This window comes from Gobius niger (assembly GCF_951799975.1).
Source record: "Gobius niger genome assembly, chromosome: 10".
Lineage (NCBI taxonomy): Eukaryota > Metazoa > Chordata > Actinopteri > Gobiiformes > Gobiidae > Gobius > Gobius niger.
The window spans coordinates 24,441,753-24,466,485 of record NC_136861.1 but is presented as its reverse complement, the minus strand read 5'-3'; the positions used below and the strand labels follow the sequence as shown (position 1 = coordinate 24,466,485).

Sequence of the window (24,733 nt, the reverse complement as noted above, 5' to 3'; positions counted from 1 at the left end):
TTTTCATTATGTATGTAACACTGCTATGATCAAAAAAGGGCACTTCTAGTATCTTCTTCTGCATAGGTTAAACATGGCAAGTAGTGGTAGTATCGGGCTGTGAAGTGGAAGTATCCAAAAACAAACTGAGGAATATAACAATTATTATAATGAGCTCAATCTGTGTAGAATTTAAGCCTAGGTCTTTAATTTGAACGACCAAGGTGACAGACATGAGTGCCATTAAGATTCAACATTTCACAGCTCAGACAGAAAAAAACTAAGAAAAATATAACTTTTTTGTTTTGAAGAATTTTGAAAGACAGGGTACACAATGCTTTTTTTTTTAAGTTGGTGGCAGTATTTCAAACATTTAATTTGCTTAAATACAACAGTCTTAACACAACACTGGTCAATTGCATATAAGATACAATACAATACAATACAGTACAATAACCAACTGTCATTCCTCGTACATTCAAAGTAGACACATCCAATTCGTTTAAAAACACGAGTTTAAGCATAAGAGACAGAAGATGAAGGGTGTGGTTCCACATTATTCTGTTTGCAGACTCCACAGTTAGGTTAACCGGTCCTATCCAGTTACTTTATTTACATTTGTGAAAAAGAAGGCCCACTCCAACCTGCCTGTCCATTTGAGCACTTATCAATGCTGATAAGGAGGGAATGAAACAGTAATTGGTGCTAAAGTCAAAACACACACACGCACAGTCGCACATGCTCACACTGAGTCATGCTGAGCAGGTGTTAATGGAAAGTTACACTTTGATTTTCAATTATTTTCATGGTGTCCCTCCTGCAAGCAATATGATGAAATCCCTCATTTGCTGGGCAAAGAGACATTTGCTTCAATGAAAATAACAAATGACATGTATCTAATTTAAATATCTATTCTTGGTATTGGGCTATTATGAACCCTTAGCATTGATAATATGGACAAATATGATCCATAACAGGAAAAAGTCATGCAGTTGAAACCCATGGGAAATTACATTCAATAGGTCAGGTTTCCGTAGTGACGCCTCAATGGTGCATCCTCCTTCCGTTGTTATTATTGCACTTTTCGTCCTGCATAGCTTTATCCAACCAGTCTCTCTCCTGTTCAGACTCTGACTCACTGGCCTCACTAGCATCAGCTGCTAGCAAGCGTGAATAGTTTATCCTTCTCTGTCTAGGAGCTTTCATTTGCAGTAGAGGCAAGATAATGCACCACATTATTAGCACAGCTGCCGCTCCTCTGAACATCCATGCAATTCCAAACTTTTGTACTGCTAGGCCTCCAATAACGCTTCCCAGTGCGCGTCCCAGGTCCAGACACAAGGCGTTATAAACTCTAGTAACGCTCCTTTCTGTTTCCGGGATGGCTATGTCACCACATTGAACTTGGACGGCCCACCAAAGACCCCCAAAGCTTAGAGTGTTCAGAATTTGGGCAGGGAGGACAGCCCAAGGTCCCCACAGAAACGAAAAGTAGAAGCTTTGGACTGCTACGGCGGCTGCTGAAAGGGTCAGTAGCCTTCCGGGACTTAGAAATTTGGATATTTTTCCAACAAAAAAAGGGAATGCTGCTTGGGATATCAGTCCAAATGCCAGTGATAACCCCATGTGAAGCTCGTTACTTCCTTTATCCTGCATTTCCCAAAGTAGAAAGTTTTCCACAGCTGAAATGACCATTCCAACCAGTAAAATTGTAATGGCACATAGCAAAGCACGGATGGATCCACGCACCAACTGCAGTCCCTTTACCAAACCATTAGGCCTTGTCCGCTTCCTGTTCAGGTAGAATGGCAGAAAACTTGCCACAGGGACTGTCACAAGTGCTATGACGGCAAAACAAACAAAATGGATGACACTTCTTGGAGTCTCCACAGCTATGAGACAGTTTAACTGACTTACAACAATGCCGGCTCCCCCCACGCCAAATGCAGCTCCGATTAGACTCCATGTCTTTGAATTGCTGTAACGATCGGAAGCATCTGCAAAATCCAGGTATTCGTACAGGCCGTCGTCCGCGGTCCACTCTAGCGGAGCTACTGTAGCAGTCAATACCGAAATAATTATGAGAATGAGGAAAAACAGCTGATGCTGAATGTCCATTGCCTTTAGGCTTGAAATAAAGTCAAAATGGCTCTCGGTGCTGTCACTTAACTTTGATTTCTCATTCAAATTGTTTTGGAGTCCAACAATAGACCTCTTTTCCTTTATGGCTTGTATTGCAGTGACGGTAGAGAGGTTTTGATTACCACTGGAAGACGAAGACAGATGATACACCTGAGATCCATTTGGCATCTCAACAGAGGCAGAGGTTGGATTTGTAATTTTAAGATTTGAATAAGTCATCAAATGGGCTTCTGTTTTCCTTGTGTCCCTTGAGCTTTGCGTGGGACTGATGACTGAAATAGGATCATTACAGTCTAATTTGTGCACATCTGCAGGAGGGATGAAGGGAATTACCAGAGAGATGACGGCGGAAGCCACCAGACAGCTGTTAATCAGAACTCTCCTCTTGTCATAATGTTTGGATAACAGGCCAGCGATGGGGCTCCACACTAGCGCTATAAGGTGCTTGGTGCCCATCACAAGACCAGTTTCTGTGGGACTAAGGCCAAGATGGCGAAAATAAAGTGTGAGGAAGGGGAGGAGACATGCTTTGGCAGCGGAGATGAGAAAGTTAAAGGCACCGGCCAGAGCCAAAGCTCGTGACACGTTGATCTGTCTGTTCCTGCGCATGCTGGTTCATCTGGCAGCACCGGAGAGACGAGAGACACAGCAGCGGTCACTGAGAATGAAGGCACATTAAAAAGTACAGTTAGGCACGCTGAATAAAGCACTGCAGAGGACAAACATTGTATGGGGGAGAGTGGGGAGGGTTGGGTCTCACAATGTTTTAGAGCTAATAAGAGAGACCAGGCTCATGGTTGCAGAGTGTGATGTTACAGTTTATGGATATAAGATGGCAGCTGCCTGAAAGGTGAGTAAACAAGAGCAAACTAAAACATTCCGACTTCTGTAAACTTTTCTTTGTCAAGTGTGAGTCAGCTTTCACACTGAAGAACTAGGTGTATTAATCATTGAATGAATGCCATTTGTCTTTTGGCTTGAGGTAAAAACATCAAAGATGACTGACTGGGAGGCGCTGGGTCAGATTTTGTGGGGAGGGTTGGGTCACACAGATGACATTAATGTGCTTTTCATCCATGACACCTGGTAAACATCAGTACCCAACTGAATAACAAACATTTTCTACTTTTCTGAGAAAGAAGACAGAGTCTTCTGATTCTGATTGGAAGGCCACGGGTTTGAATCCCAGCTCCCGCAAAAGCACACTGTCGTTGTGTCCTTGGGCAAGACACCTCACCCTACTTGCCTCCAGTGTCTGCGTGCACTGGTGTATGAATGAGAGAGAGAGAATGGGTGACTGGTTCCTTACTGCTCTCGCTTTGGGTCTGATAAAGGTAGAAAAGCGCCATATAAGTTGAGTCCAATTACCATTTACCATTTCATTTTCAGACAAGGAAGACAAAAAAAAACTTTAATTAATCCAGAGACTGAGAGAGAGGCACCGTTTTTATCTGTAGGAGGGACTGACAGGTCTGCACCATATGTTTCCAGTGGATGTTAGTGGTGATCAAGATCAGCACTGAATAGTCTATTGTTTGAAAATGTTTTCTATGTGAATATTCTAACTTTTACAAAATGAACAATGAAAATTCTATAAGATATCATCCCAATGTTAGTCTGTCAACCTTCAGAATAGTGACCCAACCCTCCTCTTACTGACTCGGGTTACATCATGCAGTAATTCAAATTGGTATTAATTTGTTTCTATTACTATAAAAGCCTCCTGATTTAGAGGTGTATACTCATTGTACTGGAGAGTGAGCATCCTGGCAAAGGCTTGGCAGTAAAGCTAGAAATGTCTTGTGTGATCCAACCCACCCAATCTACAAACTGTACCAGGCTTTAATATTATTTTAAACAAGCCTTTAGCTGTTTTTTTTAGCTCTACTTTTAAATCAGGTTTTGAAAACATAAAAGCTTTCTTCTCTCTTTAGACAACTTTTAGAACAAAATCTCCCAATGAAATAATATAACACGTGTTCACCCTGGTTTACAAATCTTGAAGCAGTGTGCCTCATGCTAAAATATGAGGAAGTAGTTGATGGGTTGTAGGTTAGCCCCAAAACGAACAATCATTTTATTTCTAAAACTAAAAAAACTGAACGTGACTTAATCTGCAGTTGTTGACCCACAGTGAACCGGACAGCAGGAACACCTGCCTCACACCTGGCCGCGTTTATCTATTTCCAAGTCCACGTCATGTTACAGCACTCACAAACCCTCCGATCACAGCAGCGCTTACCTTTTATCGGTTAAAGTGTAAATCTGGTTTGCTCTTCGTCCATCCGGTCTCTCTACATGACATCAAACGCGATTTGTAACTTTTTCCGCGTGTACACCTGAGTCTGCTGCGTTTGTGTACTGTACTTTCATAGAGCAGGGACTGTGCACCTGGAGCGCCCTCGTATGTTGGGGAGGCAGGGCGACCGCATCAATGTACCACACAGAAATACAGAGGGTCAAAAAGGTTTTATTTAGGACACGTGTAACCAGAAACGTTTCATATTTTGATCGTTTCAAAAAATACTTTCTATAAGCCCAAATAAGGGCGATTGCCACAAATGACATCAGTGACACGGAGTGACATTTACTAGTATCAAAAATAACAATTTATATTCAAACATAAATTATATCATCTTATATACTGGTTAACACTGTTTTATGTTAAAGGTGCATTATGCAACTTTTATGTGGAAAAAAACTTTGATGTTTGTGCATATTTGACTTTGTAGAAACCCAGTGGCTGTAAGAGTGATCAGGATGTAACCTTACTTCCCATCACAAGGATGCTCCAGGATCTGTTGTTTGGAAGGTTTTCACTGTTTCACTCAGCCTCTCACCAGAACAACTAGAAAACAATTGATCCTTGAACATTACAAAGGCCAGTGTGCTCCAAAGTAAAGGCTCCATGCTGACCACTCTACAGCCGCTGGGTCACTACAAAGTCAAATACGAACAAATATCAACTTTTTTCTCACATAAAAAGTTGCATAATGCACCTTTAAGTATAGTACATTTATACATCTGCTTTACCATGTCTCAGTGGGCACAACAAGCGAATGTTAGTATGTAAGGTTAACACTGCCTAATAAAATCGTGAATGCATTTCCACATAGTTACAGTTCTTATTCCTCAGCTGGCTATACCACAGAAGGTGTTGATTGGCAGAGATAGAACTTTATCGACGTATTTGCTCAGAGGCAACTCTTTGTTCATGCTTAAACTGAACCTGCTCTGGATAATGCAGCCCGGGTCCTCACAAGGAAATACTTCAATCCTGTTAAACAAGCATGCGGTTAAAAAGCATCAAAATGACATAATAAATAGTAGAAGACGATCAGTACCTTTGAATGTCGCTGTATGTTCTGCGCGAGTCCTTATCCAAACAGACATCCAGCGTTCGGTTTTCCATAGCTTTGATGCTGATGGTTTTGGTGAAGATCTTCTATTTGTACAACAGAAAAATGGAATAACTACAGACACATACAAAAAGTTATGCTCTCACTGGCCTCAACCAGGTGACAGTTTGAGACAATTATTAAATTGTCCAATATCTACTTCAGCGCTCATACTTACTGTGTTCTCCTCTGGGTTGACAGAGTTGAATCTGACCCCGAGGCAATCCTCACCTGCAGAACATCATCGATTAGAACCGTCGAAACTAAAGTGCCGACAGTGCTTTTAATAAGACAGACCATGCGCCACAGAAGGCTCAGAGGTGATGACAGCACTGCACGCCATCGGACACACGCCTTTGAACACCTCTCGTTTGCTCAAAAAAGTCTTAGAGGACGAGAAAACAAGGGAACTGTATGAGTAGATTGTTTCATTAGATACTGTACAAAGAAAAGGGGATGAACTAATTAATACCTGTCTGTAACTGACTGACATAAGGCCTCCATAACAGTCCACTGTCCTTTTTCTGCGACTGGCAGCACCTGTAAGACGTGAAGACATCATTTTGTTAGGGCTACAGTATCTCTTTCAAAAGGGAATTGCTCATTTTATCATTAGAAATCATCACACTGAATCTTAGAACGACGTGTCCCCAACTTAAAAGAGAGAAAAAGACCCACTGGTGCTCAGGGTGAGGTGTTTGAACGCTGCCACGTCGGCCACCAGGCTGGACACAAACACCTCCTCAATCATTGAGCTTGCCTCGGTACTGCATCGGGTCATCTGTACTAACCAGAACACAACATCAGCAACAAACAAGGAGCCGTACACTGTACAAGCCACAGCAGACTATCACATCTTGATCCTGGGTTTAATCAAGTATTGCATTTTCTTTTATGCCTTATACTTTCTCTGCTTTTTGTTAGCTGATTCTGCTCCCCATTGGCTGATGCCTCTGAAGTGAAACTATCTTTATTTTTAGTCCCTTAAGCTTTATTAGACAAGTTCAGCATGAAGTGTGATGAAGGGCGGGGAGAGGATTTGCTCGAGGGGGGTCACAATTATAAGGTTGGCAAAAACTGTAAGTATTCAACCTTTTCCACATTTTTAATGTCACAGCCTTACTCCAAAATGGATTAATTTGGATTTTTCCCCAAATTTATAAACAAACAAAACAAAAAAAACTCTGAAATATCACATGTACATAAGTATTCACCCTCTCTGTTTCCACTGATCGTCCTACAGCTTAACTGGAGTCCACCTATGGTACATTACATTGATTAGACTTTTGAAAAGGTACATACCCATCTATATAAGGGCCGACAGCAGACCGTGCACGTCAGAGCACAAACTTAGGCAAAGGAAATGTCTGTAGACCTCCGAGACAGGATCTCTGCAGCCCTTCACATATCATGTTTATAGTAATTTATAGTAGAGTGGCCAGACTAAAGCCTCTCCTCAGTTAAAGGGTCATGACAGTCAGCTTGAAGTTTGCCAAAAGGCAAATAACTGACTCTCAGACCATCAGAAACAAGATCCTCTAAAACAAGATGCAAACTATTTGGCCTGAACGCCAAGCGTCAGGAAACCAGGCACCGCTCATCACCTGGCGAATACCATCCCTATGGTGAAGCATGGCAGTATTATGCTGTGCGGATGGTTTTGACAGGAACTGGGAGACGAGACATCCGGATGAAAACCTGCTCCAGGGCGTCAGCGTCTCAGTCTGGGGCGACTGTTCATCTTCCAATAGGACGACCCGAAGCACACAGTCAAGCTAACAAAGGAGTGGCTTTGGGACAAGACTGTGAAAGTCCTTGAGTGGCCCAGACAAAGCTCAGACTTGAACCTGATTGAACATTTCTGGAAAGACCTGAAAATAGCCGTTTAACGTGACTTGAGAGGATCTGCAGAGAAGAATTGGAAAAATACCCCAAATGAAGGTGTGCCAAGCTTGAATCATCACACCCAAGAAGACTTGAGGCTGTAATCGCTTCCAAAGACAAAGTACTGAATAAAGGGTGTAAGCACTTATGTGATATTTGAATACATTTGGTAAAAAGAGAAAAATCTGAAAACCCTTTTTGTCATAATGGGGTTTTGTGTGTAGATTGATGCGGAAAAAAATAAAAAATCATCAATTTTGAAATAAGGCTGTAACATAAAAGTGTGGAAAAGGTGAAGGGGTTGAATACTGTCCTCTGAGGTACAGATGTACACATGGCAAATGAAAGTCTGTTTGGTGAGGTACCAAGTGCCAGTATTACCAGTATTTTGTCTTCCCTATTCAAACTCTGTGGATTAAGAATATGAAATATTTTGAGAATATTCTCACCACGACTTTGTACATCGGCAGGTTTACTTTCTGCATTCCACAGCGCAGATAGTAACAGAGAGTGTCCAGGAAGAAGAGGTTCTGCTCCGATGGCCTGTTGTGATTCACTTCCTGACACAGATCCACATCAATAAAAAAAAATTCAAGCCTAGTTTGAAAAAAAAAACTACCACTGTCTGTCTATTATTACCATTCTAGCCAGTTTAGGGATGATCGTTTTCAGGCTGTTGATATTCTCATCATACCCGGAATCTACTTTTCCCAAGAAAGAAGCGAGAGACATCCTGGCATCGTCTTTAACTGGGGTGTTCTGCAAAGAGTGGCCGTGTCAGGAAATATTTGACTATTTCAACAGTTTATCATTTTCTGGAGGAAACTCACGGGCTGATGAGATAGAGAAGGCTCCGCATCTGTGACTGGAATGTAGTAAAACTGCAGATTCATTTTCTTAGTCAACATTCTGTGCTTTGACTCCTTTTCCCTGTTGGAAAGTACAGCACTACTGCATCAGCAAATCTACATTTTAGGGTCAGTGCTCAGAGAGGAAATTAGTTAACTGTTCAGTAAAACAATAAAAATAAATAAATATATTTTGTCAAATTAGAAAATCCAGAATTGCTCTTGTTCCCTAGACACTACTGTGGCAGAAGATTTGTTACAAATTTTGGCAGATTTTTAGACACATCCTAGCCCTTTCTGTTTAGTGAAATGATCACATAGGGTATTTCAGAACTCCGGAAAAGCTGACTTACTGGATGCTACGGTATGCACAGGCCAGCTTGCCCAGTATTCGATCATCTCCCATGACAACGATGCGGGCCGTGTGGCTGCGCTGCGCCCCAAGAGAGGAGAAGTTGCTGGTGGAGCTCCTCATCTTATCATTGACCAGACTGAGCTGGTTGCTGGATTTGGTGTTTTTGTAAGCTCTCCTCCTCCTCAAGGCACCGCTGCTGTGCATGGGGGACTGAGGAGGGTCACAGTCACTCTCCTTCAGATCGATGCCACTGTCTTTAGACCGCCTTGACTCACGCCGGCTTGTCTCATCTAAATCAAAGCTGGGACTTGAGGTCAGGGTGAAGTTGGTCAGAATACTCCCTGCAAAAAAAATTATGAAAGATAGTACATCTTGAATACAATCATATCTAAATTGATGCAGCTCAGCAGACCGTACAGAAAAAATATATCCAGGTTGTGGATATGATTCATGGAAACTTACACAGATCATCTTCATTGTTCCACAGGATCAAGTCGATTTCAGGATAAGGCAGAGAGACAGGGTACACTGTGTGGTCTTCATCCCCTAAATAAACTGATCACACACAATATATACATGAATACCTGATTTGAATAAGTTAGTACAGTTTATTTATGTAGCGCCTTTAACAAGTCTCTAATATGACCATGCAAGGCTCTAAAGATCTGCACCAGGATTTAATAATGTAAATGAAAAGTGCCCAGGAGTTTTGTTTAAAGGAATAGGCCACCGTTTTTACATACTGAGATATGTTCTTACCTTAGCTTTGACGAGTTCTTTTAGGACCTGTCTGGTCTTCCCCCGTGCCTTCAATCACGTAAACACAGCGCAGACGGCGTTGGCATTTAGCCTCTCCCCCTCTCCTCTATAGCTCCAAAACTGGTCAAGATAGAAGCTACCAAGCTCTTCCACGTTTTCCCTATTTAAATATGGTTACGTGAAGTGTTCCACTACATAGTATAATTACACAAAAGAAAACAATGTGGATTTTCTAAGCGGATAAAAGGGGGAACTATATTGTAAGGCGTAATAATACCAGGAGTAGTTCGAAATCCGCGCAGTAATCTTCACTTTACTGCGCAGTAATCTTCACTTTACTGTGCGGATGCCAAACTACTCCTGGTATTATTACGCTTTACATTATAGTTCCCCCTTTTATCCGCTTAGAAAATCCACATTGTTTAATTTTGTGTCATTATACTTTGTAGTGTAACACTTCACGTAACCATATTTAAATAGGGAAAACGTGGAAGAGCTTGGTAGCTTCTATCTTGACCTTTTTTGGAGCTATAGAGGAGAGAGGGAGAGGCTAAATGCTAACGCCGTCTGCGCTGTGTTTACGTGACTGAAGGCACGGGGGAAGACCAGACAGGTCCTAAAGAACTCGTCAAAGCTAAGGTAAGAACATATCTCAGTATGTAAAAACGGTGGCCTATTCCTTTAAGACAAGAAAGTAAACTGTTACAGTGGTCTAAATGTGGATAATCATAATTTCAAGATCATTTTTGGACACAATTGATCTAAGTTTAGAAATGTTGATCAATTGATAAAAACAATTCTTTAACTGTTTTTCGTGATGCTCTGATGGCATTTCTTAGGACATCAAAGATGATGTCAAGATTTTGAAGGCTTGACGAGCTCAGGTCACCCAAATACAGATCGATTACTGGAATGGCACCATCAGAGGAAAACACCAGCCCTAGTTTAAGCTGTCGGGAATTTGCACCAAGCCATTATTTGATTTGCAATTTCTGGATCTTAGAGGCCTCAAAAGAGCAGTAAAGCTGGAAATCGCCAGCAAATAAATGGTAGGAAACATCATCAAATAATAATAATAGATAATTTATAGACAGTAGAAGTAATGCTCACTTTCGTCTGAGGCTGACAGGATATTGGCGTAAATCCTTTTCAGTTCATCGATGTAGTGTCTCCAGCCCTCAGGGCCCATCATTACACCCTCCTCCACAGCAGCAACTGTCTCCTGGAAGAAGCTCTCCAGACACTGGTCTCCAAAACACTGGAACAAGAGGCACACATTGACAAGTTCTACACAAATATGTTATGCTGAAAAAACACTACGGTAATTATTATGTTACAAGCTTGCAACATATAAGTTTATAAGGTAAGAAGACTATATTAAGAAGACATTTCTTAAAGACGGAAATGTGGTTGATAATCTGTGCCAATGGCCCTTCCGACAACCGCTAATCGCTCACTCACAGACTACATCAGTATAAAAGCAAGGTGGGCGAAGTGTCCACTGTCCACCTTACACAATGACAGTCTGCACTAATGAAAGCTGGATTCGACTTAAGGTTCTGTGGACCAATTGTCTAATCACTTACTCATGCCCAAGTTTGAGTTTGCATGTGTTTGGGAGGAGAAACGTGGGCATTTTTATTCATATTAAAAATTTCCCAGTATACAATTGATGTTATATGCCATATGTGGCCACTTTCTGAATTCAGAGAATGGTTTACCTCCAGTGACTGCTGCAGTGTGGGGCTGTGACAGTAAGAGCCCAGCCCAGACTGAAGTAACCTCAGCAGCAGGTTTCGCTTCAGGACCAGGGGGTCTCTGAGGGAGCTGCACACCTCCAGGTCTGCCTTGACTGTGGCTTCCAGAGGCCCTGAGAATAGCTCCGGGTCAGCCAGCAAAAACACTCTGCGGGAAACAGACATTCACAAATTACTGAAGCTTTTCAGCTGGTCCTCTCAGTGGGATGTACTGAAGTCCTCAGCTCTGTGGCCCTAGATCATGTAGGAGATTTAAATAGGCATACAGGCATTGCCCATAAGTCTGAAAAATATTATTTTAGATTGTCTAAGGCACATTTTCTAACGAAACTAGAAACCTTTATCATTCAGGAGTACCTACACTATTCTGTCTAATCAAACTTAGAAAGAGAAAACAATCATAACAGATTTTAATTAGCTCTTTCACTTGTCTTTTAAAAACGTAGTGTGTATTTGTCGATTGTTTGTCCGACTGAAGATGATTTATGACAGTGGTGCTTTTGCTCACCTCTCATAAAGTTTTAAGTGGTCATTTTTCAGGCTCTGCTCTGCAATGACCCGTCTGTGGAACAAGGAGCCTGAAGGAAAAGGCAAAGGTCACAACACTGGCCGTCGTTCAGTGGTGTTTGTGTTGCTCAGGTAAAAGTTCCCACCTGGAGTGAACATCTCCATCTTAATGTGCTTCAGAGTGCTCAGGGCTACTGCACTATAGGGAAGTGGCAATACGAGCAGCCTCATCAGACAGGCGTACATGGCCTGGTAGAGTTTGGGGGTAATCAGTGCGGGCGACTGAACACAGGAAAAACAGTTTTGAAATGGACCGCGGCAGAACATCTTTGTGAGGAGCAACATGGACAAACAATTGAAGCTTAGTAAGATGCTTGACACAACATTTCTAATATCATGTAACTATGCGTGCATATACATGATATTAGCAAATGCCATAAAGCAATTTTTTAAACAAATATATGAGTCGAAATTAATTATTTATGGTCATTTGTTGGTCTTTCTATTTGCCAACAAGAAGGCGCTCTTCCTGCATTCAAATTCTTTATTTACATTTTCTCTAAAATAATAAAACACAATTTAATACAGGACATTTAATATATCCTTACAAGTTGCTGCTTGCATAACAAAAACCTTGAAAGGACTTTGAAATAACATTTTAAAAACACCTCCATGCTATGCAAACAGCAGTTTTTCACTTGTACATAGCTGATAGTGTGGGGCCAGTGATTTTAGCCAACTCATAAGAAATGAAATTTAGACACACCCCTTTCTCATGACTTCCACACTGCAGACTTAAACCCTTAACACCGATACTTTAGAACCGATACCCGACATATTGGTGAACTGATGCATTGTATCTATCCTGATTAAATGACATGCCTCTTCATGATCAGCACACTTCACTTAAGCTGAATAATGTTAAACTGATTATTAGTGGTGAGCTTGTGTTGTATAAACATGTTGTGAGGCGTGTGTCGAGCTGTACCTGTAAAACCACATAGTAGAGCGTGTGGAGTAAGGGAATAATGCGCACAGCAGACTCAAGCAGCTCCAGCTGACATATGACAAAACACAGTGGTTAAGTTCCTTCAAAACTGATAAAAAAAAACTAAAAATTTTAAACAGAATATAACATTATGAATTTTACCTTGACTATGCCCTTCTGAAGTTGTTTGACCAATTTTTTGACCAGCATGACTGTGCAGGATGGATGGGTCTGGACTTTCTTGAAAAGATTCCATCGAAGCATTCCTCCAAAGACAAAATAAATCATCACAAATTTAATATATTCTAACAATATATGAATAAAAATCCGAAATAGCTATAAAACAACTATAGATGACTATAGTGCAATGTGTAAGAATCTACAACTTACAAAATTCAAACCTATGGACTTTTTCAATCAATGAAGATATAATAAACATGAAACATGTATAATTCAACGCTGATGAACTACTTACGGATTGTTTTAGTTTTTTACTAAAGGTTATTAAAAAGAGCGCTATCATGTTTGGGCTCAATTCTTTGGCACACATGTGATTAGTATGAATGAACAAATTCATTCATACAATGCATCACTTACCTTTCTCAGATGCACCGTGGAAACTCTCTTTAAACAGAGCCTTCACTGTATTTTTTACATTGACCTTTACAGTTGACGACTGTGCATCCGCTTCAAAAGAAAACATTTATTACTGTTATGATGTTTAATAGTTACAAATATGTAAGACTCACCTGTGCGATCACCCATCGTAGAAATGTAGCTGAAGTCGATCTCATCAAGTAACAAACGTGTCCAAACTTCAGGTTCTTGTTGGATAAATTACCGTGTAAAGATAACATGTATTTGGACAGAGTCACAAGCACATGACAGTCACCAATGAAAAGGTTTAAACTCTTAAAAATGAGTGGTCAAAAGAGAACGTATTCAGAGAAATCCATGTCCAAGAACGACTGAGGCGTAATGACTGTGGTGTACGAGGGAATGTAAGCTGTCCAAATTCTTTCACGGCAGGTTTGACAAACTTAGACAAGGAAGTAACAAACAATAGTAATCATAAGTATAGTAAGTAATAAGTGCTAGAACACTACGTTTGAGAAGAGAAAAACATGGTCCAATTGAATGCAAAGCAAAGTCACAATCCAAATACTTGAATGAGGTTTAAGTTCACAAAAGTGTATGTTATACACTTACAGTACAAAGGTTATCTCAGGTCACAGCAGGAGATTCGGGAATCACATGAAAAATGTCACCTGAAGCCAAGCAGGTTTTTTAACTTTCTATTTCTTTATGAAATATGGATAATAAAAAAACGGATTGATTTAAACAGGTTTGTACAGATGAAGATGAAAAAGCATTAACCAGTTACCATAGTATATAAACAAAACAGACAGTGTCAACTTCCGTATTTATCCACGCTTGGGTAACCACGCCCATGGATAGCCCTACTCAAAGAACAACAATATAATTACTAACAATATGTAGTATACTTTTATTTACAGGTTTATTTCACAAATAGAACAAGCATAAAAAGTACCACTTTACTGTTTGCGTTGGCAACAAATAAAGAAAAAAAAGCCACAAAGTACAAAAATAGACCACACTATAAATAATACAACAATCACAAAGTCCTGATATTCTGTCTCGGACAGTTTCGAGGGATGGCTGGTTTAGTGTGAGGGCTTGTCTGGTACCTCGTGTCAGTGCTGTGACGGGCAGAAGGAGCGGAGGGGCAGACAGAGCAGGGAGCAGTAGGACGGGTGCAGAGGCTGGACCTGTCCCGGACTGGTCCCATAGGTTCTCCAGTCTGAGGAGGAGCCTGGTTTACTGCACAGAGACACCTCACACCTACAAATACACACACATCATTTAGTTGTATTTTCAGTATATCTTATCACATCCCACCATTGGCTTCCCTTTCAGACACTTCTTCTTTACAGAAATAGCCTACCTGACAACACTTTGAACAAACTTCTTCTCATCTTGATCCAGACACACAGCAAAGGTTGTGCCCTCACTCCCAGCATGCACATGGGCTCTGTCCACCTTCACCTCTGATATGCAGAACTGCAGCGGGACCAGAAAGGAGGAAGTGTGTGAGGAAATACTGGCACTGTGGAATATTTGCCCAAATGAGTCAAACCTGGTTATAGCTTTTTTTAGACTTCGAGCACTGCCTCTTCAGAACCTCCGCCATCATCAGCTGAAGACTCTCTGCGCAGAAACATTATTCTTAGAGTCATCGCAAATTTGGACATAAAGTTTTACGTCTCGCATACCCAGCTGCTCGTGTTTCCTGCTCGCTTTGAACAAGTTTATGGACGTGCAAACCTTCTGCAGCTCAATCCACTGACTTCTTCCACTGATAGCAACCTGAGAAGATTCAAAAATATAAATATGGCAAGTAATAGATGTAGTGCATATCAAAAACAATGCACTAATGTAAATATTTGCGTGCTACTTAGTATACAATCTAAAACAATAAACTCATTCTAAAAACGTAAGTCCCTTGCTCAAGTATACAAGGTTTAAAATATACTGAGTTTCAATGTTTTACAAATTTAATAGATAATTATTATGTGTATAATTGACGGCCTGGGTCTGAAATGTGGGGTAACGTAAGTATTATTAAATAACAGTATTTTTTCAAACGTCTCTCCCATTGCTGATTTCAGACACTAATCAGAATCGGCGGGATACCACTTTGACCAATGAGATGAACTTTATTGTGGCACGTCCAATCAGGAAAGAAGGGGGAGGAGCTTGATCGTTTACTACTGAAAATCCTGTTCCTGCTCTCCTCATTTTGCAAACTAAGAAGTGCTTTCTGGTTAAAGAGGGGAGGAATTTGACTCCATCTCTCCTCACTTTGCAAACTTACAGACAAAATGAGTGGAAGCAACATGTGGGAAATGCAGTACCTTATTGTAAGCAATGTTTAGTGTTAAAGGGGCGGCCTCTTGCTCGTCGTCTACGCCCAAGCGTTTGCTGACTGCACCTAAAATCAATGGAAAAATTACAATTGAAAATGATATGGTTTGCTGGTTACTGAGTTACTGACACATTTGATTATGTTTTAAGCCACACTGCGTAACATTTCACCCAATAAACAGAATAAAATACAAAGTTATTATAGATGAATTATAGATATTTCTATGTTTGAACAATCCCTAATAAATGAGCAAACAAACGTGTGTTTGTGTGAGCGGCTCAGCTCTCCACAGACCTGACTGTAACTTTACTGGGAGAGAGACGTCTCCAGCTCATCTCCATGGAGATGTTGACTCGAGGCAGCCAAGTATAAGATTTAAATAGGTTTGGTCCTCATCAGTGTTGCCAGTAGTGGATTATTAAAGCAATCCACTAGTTCAAGTTTCAAGTTCAAGTTTATTTGTCAAAGTCGTCAAGTACAAGGTACTATGAAAAACCTTTTTCCCTGGCACTCTCAAGAAAATAATCTTACGGTAAATATAAAAACATCAATACAACTCAACAAGCATTCCAGCAATAAAAATGTAAAATCCTCAGCTCTCCTTTAAGCTAATGTTGAACTGTAATTAGTAATTGTTTTTTTAAAGAGGGGGTATTATGCTTTTTTCAGCCACATAGCACCAGTCTATAGCACACTACAATGATGACCAAACCTTCTGTTGGTCTGTCAATGCAGTAAATTAGAATAACTGCCTTGTATAAAATTGCTCTTTCAAAATGGCGGAAGCAAATGACTTGAAATAGGCCCCTGTCTCTTTAAGAACCTCTGACCCTTTCCGACACGCCCCCTCCACACGCTGTCAACACTGCGCTCGTTGCGCTCGTTGTCTCAACAGTATTGAAACTACGATCGGTGCATTTTAATTTTTATTGTTGGAAAGGAGCTACTGTTTATCACTTTGTGAACAATGGCCACACAGGATATTATTTGGAGACGAACCTTCCACACCGGACGCTTGGAAGGGGCTCTTGCCTGAAAAATAACTGCTGTTTGGAGGCTTCTCTTTGCATCTGCCATGCCCTATGGATCTCTAACTATACCCCCATGGACGACACCAGGATCTGCAGGAGCCCATACGATTCAAAAGACGGACATTATCTGTGCAGGTGGACAATGGTTTTTCGAGGTTACCCGTTAGCTTGTTATAATCGACTACAGCTCATTGTTGATGAAAAGTCTGCAATAAACCACAAATGTGTAAAGCCCGGCTCATTGTGTGATCATCGTAAAGGCTGCTTCGAGTAGTTGCTGCTTTATTGACGTTATTTGTGCATAATATGCTGCCTGTTTTCAATGAATGTTGTGAAGGTGAAGGTTGTTAGCTTGTCGCGGCTAATAGGGCCTTAGCTCCGGGAGAAACCACTCGGCTACGACACACTGCAGATGAAATGTGAGCAATAAACTACAAAATCAACAAGCCAGGCTCCGTGTGTGATCGTCATAAAGGCTGCTTCAAGCAGTTGCCTGTTTTAGTGACGTTTTCAATGCATAATATGCTGCTTGTATTCAGTGAATTTTCCCGTTAGCTTGTCGCGGCTAGCTTGTTAGCTTCGGGAGAAAGCCACTCGGCTATGACCCATTGTAGATGAAATGTGAGCAATAAACTTCCAAATCAACAAGCCCGGCTCAGTGTGTGATCATTGTTAAACGGTTCTTTATGAGTGTGGTGGTTTTATTGACTTTATTTGTGCATATTTCTCGTTTTCACGTGATGACTCGAGGTTTAGCTTAGCATTAGCTTTCTCCGGAGGCTCTGTGCATCATCAAGGCCCAGCGCAGAACCAGACACTGAAATAAGTGTTCTTGTCACCGGTTTTAATCCTGGGTGTTTCGGTAACAGAAACACTGATGTGTGTCTTTGTAAAAGTCTGCTGTGGCTCCGGTTCACAACACATGAAGCTAATCCTCCATGATGACTCTGTTTACATCTTAGGGCTAGACACTGCGGGGAGGGGGTTCTGCTGAGGAGCAGTGGTTGGTTACTCGGCTGGTGACGAAAGGTCGGAGGCGTATCCTGGAGGTCGAGGGCGTTTCCTGAAGGAATCAGGCGTTTTATCCCTAAAATGGCCGCCATCAGAGTTTTTACAGATTACTCGAAAATACGTGAATGTGCTAAGGCAACACTTCAGGCATGTTTTCAATGAGGGAATGACTTAATAACATGATGTAAAGCTTGAAAAAGTCGATTTTGCATAATACCCCCCCTTTAAGCAACAGAGTAATGTAATGGGATTACAATTGCAAAACTGCTAATAAGATTAAAATGACTGTATCAACAACTAACTATTGATTACTATTTGCAATATTTTCACAGCTGATAACGTTTTGACAGCTGACAGAAATTTTGAAAACCTACCGAAAACTATGGAAATACAGACATTATTTTGAGTTTGTCTCGTCTAAAGCAAAGAATATTTTGGTCCATTATCAACTGCGATAAACAAAGTGGGGCAGTCCTGAACAGCCCAGCCTGGCATGAGCCCCCTTTTTACATTTTTAAACTAAGTAACTAAAATCAGTAATCAATAATCAGAATCATCCAAATCATCCAAATCCATTCTTTTGAATCACCACTGTAAATGTTATGTATTGCCAAATTTAACAAGACAATTTCTAAGTGGAAAATAAGGGGTACTATATTGTCAGGTGTAATAATATTAGGAGCACTTTGACTTTACTGCGCAGACGTCTAAGTGCTCCTAAGGTATTATTACGCCGTACAATATATGTTAACATAACATGCTTAATTTTGTGTAACAAGACTTGGATCGTATAACTTTTATCGTAACTCTATTTAAATAGGTAAAACGTGGAACAGCTTGGTAGCTTCTAACTTCACACCAGTTTGGCAATATAGCTATGCTGGGAGAGGCTAAATGCTAACAACATTTGCGTGATTGAGCGCACGCACAAAGACCAGACAGGTACCCATCAACCCGTCTAAGTTCAGGTAAGAACATAACTCAGTATGTAAAACCGGTGGCCTGTTCCTTTAAGGAAAGTTCTATTGAGTCAATGGTGTGAGAAAGTATAATGGTAAAGGCTCTATTTAACTTTATGAGTCTGTCACAAGCTATTTTTAGCATAAGGAACAACAGATAGAAAAACAGCTTTATCAACATATCTGGCAGTGAAGCGGTTCATTAATCCTTAAACATTCAGCAGTGATGACACACCTCTGATTGTTGTTCTCAGAAAAGGATTTTTGGTGCTTTGAACTCTTGAGATGCAGAGATATGACGACCACATTGGTTTTGTGTGTGTTGTGGACTGACCCATGGCCTTCACAGCTCTGGTCCCGGCGGAGTGTCCCAGCTCCAGCGACTGAACAAACACCTCCACTCTGCGCTCTCCTCCGGACAGAGTGAGCTGTGAAACGTTTAACAGTATTGAGTCCTGACACAATCCTGACAGTGGCAACAGTGTGTAGTGCAGCCTGACCTCGGCCTGATAGAGCTGCACCAGGACAGACTGCTCTGCGTGGCGACAGTAGTACAGCACCATCTCAGTCAGCAGAGAGGGACGCACTTCAGAGCGGCATACATCTGACACGTCGCCGTCTTTACACGCACTCTGGAATAGGAAAAGACAATATAAAATCAAATAAATTTGTTTTGTGTTCAATAGATTAGCTTTTTGAATGGTTCATTTATTCATGTGCATCAAAATCTGTTATTCAATCATATTTTGTTACACTGTATTGCGCTGATGATACAAACACAAATCAAATAGATCACCTGACAGAGAATGTCTGAAGACAGGCTAAGCAGACTGAGGACATTGCGTTCGTACCAAGGGTCCACTGTTCCCAACAAGTGCGCGACATTACTGGTGCTGTCTGGAAAGAGATCCTTGATGAAGGAAAAGAAAAACTTGCTTAAGTAACAAATCTAAGCCATATTTACTTTGGACATCTACATTAGGATTAGGACGACCACACTAACATCTCACATCCTTCCTTCTGTGAAAATGACTACCTTCCTACAATCTTAAAACAAAAATACATTTCCAAACAATGTTCATACTGAGAGATCACTGCACTACAAAGAACCTTTATAAAAAGCATCTCACCACAGAAGCTTTGACTGATGCTTCACCTGACGCTTCTCGATATTCTTGGATTCCGACATTTTTTTGTCTTGTTGGAACATAATAAAAGTGCAGTTTGGATCTTTTGGTGAGTTGTTTCCTGTCTCTTCGCTGGAGGTCTGAATAAGCCCGGGCGAGCCTCCCCAACTCTTTGTTCCCTCCAAACACCACCACTCGGAGCTGGGTCGCCTCGTCTGGCTCATCTGTCAGATCACAGCTCAGGATGGGCCTCTTGCGCACACACAAGTGCTTCATCGGAGAGCCAGCTGGGCTCTGACTCTGCCTGTGGGGGTCGTGATAAGGTTTGTTCTTTGGAAGATCCGTCCGAGAGCTCATACTCTGAGCGCGGCGACACAGCATAGGGCTGCGGGGAGTCTTAAACAGCAAAGAGAAGCGCTCTACACCCAGAAGAGACTTGGATTTCTTCTTGGGTTTATTTCTATGTTCTCCGCTTTTGCCTTGTCCTGGTTCCTCGCTGAAGTCACTGTCGACCCCTGAGGAGCAGGACAGAGTGGACACAGACCAGCTGGAGGACAGGGACAGGCCAGAGAAGACAGAGTCTATGGATGCAGAGGATACAGTGGAGACGCGGTTGTTAGAAAAGTCACTTTCTTTGTTTGTCTCATATTCCTCGTCCAAAATGATATCATCCAGATCTCCATTCAGGAAGCTTTCCTCCAAAGAATCCAGATCACACCCACCGCCATCCAGAATATCGTGAAGAACATCTGTAGAGAAGAAAAGAGGCTCTTGACCAGCGAGTTGTGAATTAGCAGGGTGAGCATAACACAGGAATGGCATGTTTTACCGAAGTTGTCGTTTTCCCATGCTCGTATGTGACATTTTGGTAAAGGCAGCTGCAAGCCTTTGCCTGAACCTGATGAGAAACAGTGTATGTTTGCATATCAATGAATAGAATCAAGAACATTCAGTGATCTTAATCATGCAAACAATGTACTCCACCACCAATGGCATTGAAGACCCAGACAGAAACGTACTTGGTACTGACAATATTGTTTTCTACCTGCTACTCAAAGAAGAGTCATTTACATGAATACTGTCTATACCTGTATTGGAAGAGTTGTCAGAAGTTCCAGTGAGTGTCTCCCGTAATGAGCTGAGGCAGTGATGCAGGCTCGCTCTGGCCTTGCTGAGGTCTGCTGTAGAGGCACTCTGCTCCAGACTGACCATCAGTGTCTGCAGCATCTGCTCCAATTCTTCAGACGACTTTGTCTGTAAGGATCACCAAACATGTGTTTTGAAGAGCCACAAGCCACATTTCATTTAAAGCAAATGAGCAGCAAAACATTTCTAGAGTTTTACACAATGATGGCCTCTCTAATTCCTATGGCATGCAATATAAAGATATATCCATAACATTATTTAGATTTTTATTTAAAATGGACAACATAGGCCTGATTGTCTACACCAAAAAAGTAGTTACACTACAATGAGAAATGCTATAACAAGCAGGAAATACAATAACTGTATTGTGTTTCACCAGCAGTGCAGCGTGCAGGGCAGGCAGGTCTGTAGCCCCCAGTGCAGCATGTAGAGCCTGCAGAATGAGGGTGATGTGGGTGTCTCTGCTGCAGGGCGGGGGGGCACCCAGCTGGAGGGAGACACACTGCACCTCAGGAGGGGTGTCCTCCTCTGGACTCACCAACAGGACAGTCCTGATAAACAAAACCAGCAACATAATAGTCAAGGCTGTGATGGTGACAGTCGTGTAATTCATATCAGATTTTTCAAACAAAACAGATAAGCCAGGGCTGAAGGGTTAGTCTCATCTAGATACTATTGTTGAAGCTTTACTTTTACTTAACTGGCACTAAAAAGTCTTGAAACAAAATAAAGTTTTTCAACTTACATGGTTTTGGATCTGTGAGAATCACTGGGAAGTCCCTGCTCGGTCCTCATGAGTCTTTGAAAGGATATCCCTGGAACAGTTTGTTTGTGCTTGTAAACACTGCCACCACATGGTCACACATGGGATACATGTCTGTGGATATTATCAAAGATGGTCTTCTTGTACCTGGTGCCCTCATCTCGTGTTGGAGGGAGCGCAGCAGGCGATGGCAGGCCGAGCTGCAGGGCTCAGGCCACGACAGGAAACGGTGGAACAGGCTGTAGGCCTCCTGCAGCAGCTGGCAGTCTGCAGGCACATGAGGAGCCTGTGGCAGAGAAACCAGACATCACGTGGACAGTTCTGAGAGTATAAGGTAATTCCTTCTTCACAATTTAAACATATAATCTCACTTTTAGAAGAGCAGAGGAGAGGAGGAGAGTGAGAGGCACCACCAGCTCGTACTCACACCGTAACAACACCTAAAGCAAACAATAGGAAAGCAACAGAAACTCATATTATTAAAGATCTGCACCTTTCCTTAAAGGCAGAGCAGATGGTGTTTTGTTTGTCTGCTTTGATAAAAACAGATTCTATTCTTCTACTACAACTGTTCTCAAAGTCCAGAGCTTCACAACGCCCAATTGATCAGGTCCCTTGGACACCCCCGAAAAGTAATACTACAGGGGCCCAGGACACCAGTTTGGAAACCCCTGCACTCCTGCACACATTAATGTTTGTATATACAGATGGATAGCTTCATCCATCAGGCGGTCAGGAAGCTGAATTCTCCTATTCAACTGCTGCTCATTGCTCTGTATTGTTTTTCTGCAACAGGAGTTAGAGATTGACCTTTACATGCAGTATATGTGTGCGTGCCATCAGCCACATTACGTCATCCACTGCTGATACATTGTGAAAGATAAATAGATAATACAGAACAGTGTGTGTCGGACCTCTTCAGTTTTCCTCAGTATTTTGTTGAGGAGGATGAGGAAGTTTTGTGGATCTCTCTTCACCAGTTCCTCCAAACACCAGCGGTTAATGCAGAGTCCGGCTTAAAGGAAACAAAAGAAATGACATGCAGGAGACCGTTTCTGCTTTTGGGTTTCACAACAGGGACAGAAACAGTGGACAAAAGTATATATATTAACTTTAGCTCATTGCTTTCAAATACATGTCTCAAAGAGGTTTAACTCCAATGTGTGCAGCTTAAGTTTGAGATGTCCAGAGATGGCTATAGGTAGATTCAGAGTAGTGTTATTGTCCAGCTGAGAAAATCCAATACATTATTGTTTAATCTTGAACCCTTTTGCAAATATTCCCTGCCCTTGCTGTTGACTTACCGTTCCAGAGCTGTTTATCAGGAGTGTCTAGTCCCAGGTCACACAGACATCTCTCCAGAACATGCTCAATGCGGTCCTCAGTGCATGAACTCTGCTCGGTCTGCTGCGGCTGGTCCATCATCATCTGCAGAAACAAACAGGAATGCAATACAGGAAACTCCTATTCTTAATTTGTTCAGGGTCTTTTTCTGTTCCTTTCAACTCATCGCTCTTCCACCACTGAGACAATGATCCAGCCTGCAGATCGGTATGAAAACAGTAAGTCTGTAAGTCTATAGACAGCACAAGTGTGGGGACAGAGGAAATAATGCCACTTCCTGATCAAACCATGAGTCACAGACAGAGGGACAGGCCAGACTGAAGCTGGTCGAAGCAGCCACTACTTCTCCTTTCTCATTCTTAAACGAGCTGACAGCAGGATTTTAAATGAATGAATGGTTCATTCAATTTAGGTAAACCCTCTGGATCACATATTGAAAGAGAAATGAACTGACACAATGAATTTAACAAACTCTACCAAAGAGAAGAGGTTAGAACAGTCAGCCTGTTTGAAGACCTGGGCTATAAGGATCACATGACACTGTGATGTCTGGACTGTAAATAACTGATTGAACAACAATTCTAAACTTATGGTGTCTTATACAGTAAATAGTTGCGAATACATCTACCCACCTTGGCTCGTGACAAACCAACACAAGATATTTATGGGTTTAACAAATAGGAGGTGCAGTATTGTTCTGCAGATCTGACACGTCCAGCCACAGCTGTTTAAGAGGAAGCAGGTGTTGGTTCATTGTCTGGACATTAGCTTTGTCAAACTGCTCAATGAACAGCTCGTACAACCAAGTATAGCTAATTTAATATAATGTAACATATTATGTTTATTTTACAATGGAAATCGGAAGTTATTGTCTTTTGAATAATTGGCTCCCACCACAGCACTGCTCTGCCGCCCGCAGCCTGATTTTGAATAGTGAATAATGCATTATTGTTTCCATTTTGTTTTAGGAATAATTTATTGAAAATGTCCTTTATAATGGTTGTTATCAATTATTAAGACTGAATGATAAGCACTCACCTAAAAAGCTATTAAATACTTCTATTATCATTAGCATAATTGCACATTTTATAACTTACAATGCTGCTAATGTAAGTAAAAGCACATGATGCAGATGCAGAGAACAGATTACACAGAGAGCTGCATGTCGACTCATCATGTGAGCAGAATGGCTATTTTTCAGAATCAGAATAAGCAGGATCAGTATAAACTTTAGACACCTTAACCAATTTATTTGTATAAAACAGCGGAGTGCTTTGTAAAAAAAAAAAAGAAAAAAAAGAAAAATACCAAGATAAAAAAACATTAAAAATAGAGTTTGTGCTTCAATGATTAAAGCAGTACTAAATAACTTATGCCCCCAGAGGCCATAAGCGCCACTGCAGGTGTCGTAGCATGTGGCGGGTTTTTTTTAACTCTCAATCAAATACTTGGCTGACAGAAAAGACAAAGGGAGAGAGGGATATTGTACATCCAATAATGGAGATATTCTTTTTTTTTTTTTAAACTTGCTGTAAATACTTTTCATGTGGCTTTGCCCTTTAGCTTCTTCCATTAGTGTATTGGTGACTCCTACTGGTGGCAGCCAAGTTGTAATAGTGGTTTTCTGGCCAGAGACACCAGGGGGAGATGAAAGACCCCCCATTAACACGTGTACAGTATTAGCCCCAGAGGGACTACGAAAAGGATTTATTAATGTAAACAAGTTACTTAGTACTGCTTTAAGTCAGTGTTAATTTTGACACAACATATTTTATTTTAGTTTTAGTC

General features: G+C 41.3%; 3 protein-coding genes across 3 annotated transcripts; all 3 read right to left on the bottom strand.

The window, feature by feature from the left end:
* Positions 1-881: 881 nt before the first annotated feature.
* On the bottom strand, positions 882-4,472 carry mfsd6l (major facilitator superfamily domain containing 6-like). The gene is made up of 2 exons (XM_079565430.1): positions 4,364-4,472; positions 882-2,779 (listed from the first exon to the last, which is right to left on the bottom strand). The coding sequence occupies exon 2, from the start codon at positions 2,728-2,730 to the stop codon at positions 1,024-1,026; it is 1,707 nt and encodes a 568-aa protein (XP_079421556.1). The 5' UTR covers positions 2,731-2,779; positions 4,364-4,472; the 3' UTR covers positions 882-1,023.
* Positions 4,473-5,201: 729 nt separating this feature from the next.
* Positions 5,202-13,420, bottom strand: pik3r6b (phosphoinositide-3-kinase, regulatory subunit 6b). Its single transcript, XM_079564970.1, has 18 exons — positions 13,367-13,420; positions 12,780-12,883; positions 12,618-12,686; positions 11,776-11,911; positions 11,631-11,700; positions 11,087-11,270; positions 10,476-10,623; positions 9,069-9,161; positions 8,605-8,947; positions 8,234-8,333; positions 8,043-8,162; positions 7,853-7,963; positions 6,198-6,300; positions 5,992-6,059; positions 5,817-5,904; positions 5,698-5,750; positions 5,466-5,566; positions 5,202-5,398 (listed from the first exon to the last, which is right to left on the bottom strand). The coding sequence occupies exons 1-18, from the start codon at positions 13,380-13,382 to the stop codon at positions 5,254-5,256; spliced, it is 2,052 nt and encodes a 683-aa protein (XP_079421096.1). The 5' UTR covers positions 13,383-13,420; the 3' UTR covers positions 5,202-5,253.
* An 858-nt stretch (positions 13,421-14,278) lies between these two features.
* LOC306969721 (phosphoinositide 3-kinase regulatory subunit 5-like) lies at positions 14,279-23,187 on the bottom strand. Its single transcript, XM_079565425.1, has 17 exons — positions 22,906-23,187; positions 22,516-22,616; positions 21,973-22,041; positions 21,749-21,887; positions 21,584-21,653; positions 21,215-21,389; positions 20,781-20,946; positions 20,522-20,590; positions 19,696-20,441; positions 19,362-19,475; positions 19,066-19,197; positions 18,900-18,993; positions 15,554-15,630; positions 14,912-15,005; positions 14,776-14,846; positions 14,584-14,699; positions 14,279-14,480 (listed from the first exon to the last, which is right to left on the bottom strand). Exons 1-17 carry the CDS (start codon positions 23,027-23,029, stop codon positions 14,333-14,335), a joined length of 2,505 nt encoding a protein of 834 aa, XP_079421551.1. The 5' UTR covers positions 23,030-23,187; the 3' UTR covers positions 14,279-14,332.
* Positions 23,188-24,733: the final 1,546 nt, after the last annotated feature.

Excerpts from the sequence above, each read along its gene's own strand:
- mfsd6l (XM_079565430.1), bottom strand. The coding sequence starts at position 2,730 with ATGCGCAGGAACAGACAGATCAACGTGTCACGAGCTTTGGCTCTGGCC.
- pik3r6b (XM_079564970.1), bottom strand. Across the intron at positions 12,687-12,779 it reads TTCAGAAGGGCATAGTCAAG|CTGGAGCTGCTTGAGTCTGC; the intron begins GTAAAATTCATA and ends GTCATATGTCAG. Across the intron at positions 11,701-11,775 it reads GATGGAGATGTTCACTCCAG|GCTCCTTGTTCCACAGACGG; the intron begins GTGGGAACTTTT and ends CTTTTCCTTCAG.
- LOC306969721 (XM_079565425.1), bottom strand. The coding sequence starts at position 23,029 with ATGATGATGGACCAGCCGCAGCAGACCGAGCAGAGTTCATGCACTGAG. Across the intron at positions 21,888-21,972 it reads TCTCCTCTGCTCTTCTAAAA|GCTCCTCATGTGCCTGCAGA; the intron begins GTGAGATTATAT and ends TCTCTGCCACAG. Across the intron at positions 20,442-20,521 it reads ATGGGAAAACGACAACTTCG|ATGTTCTTCACGATATTCTG; the intron begins GTAAAACATGCC and ends TCTTCTCTACAG.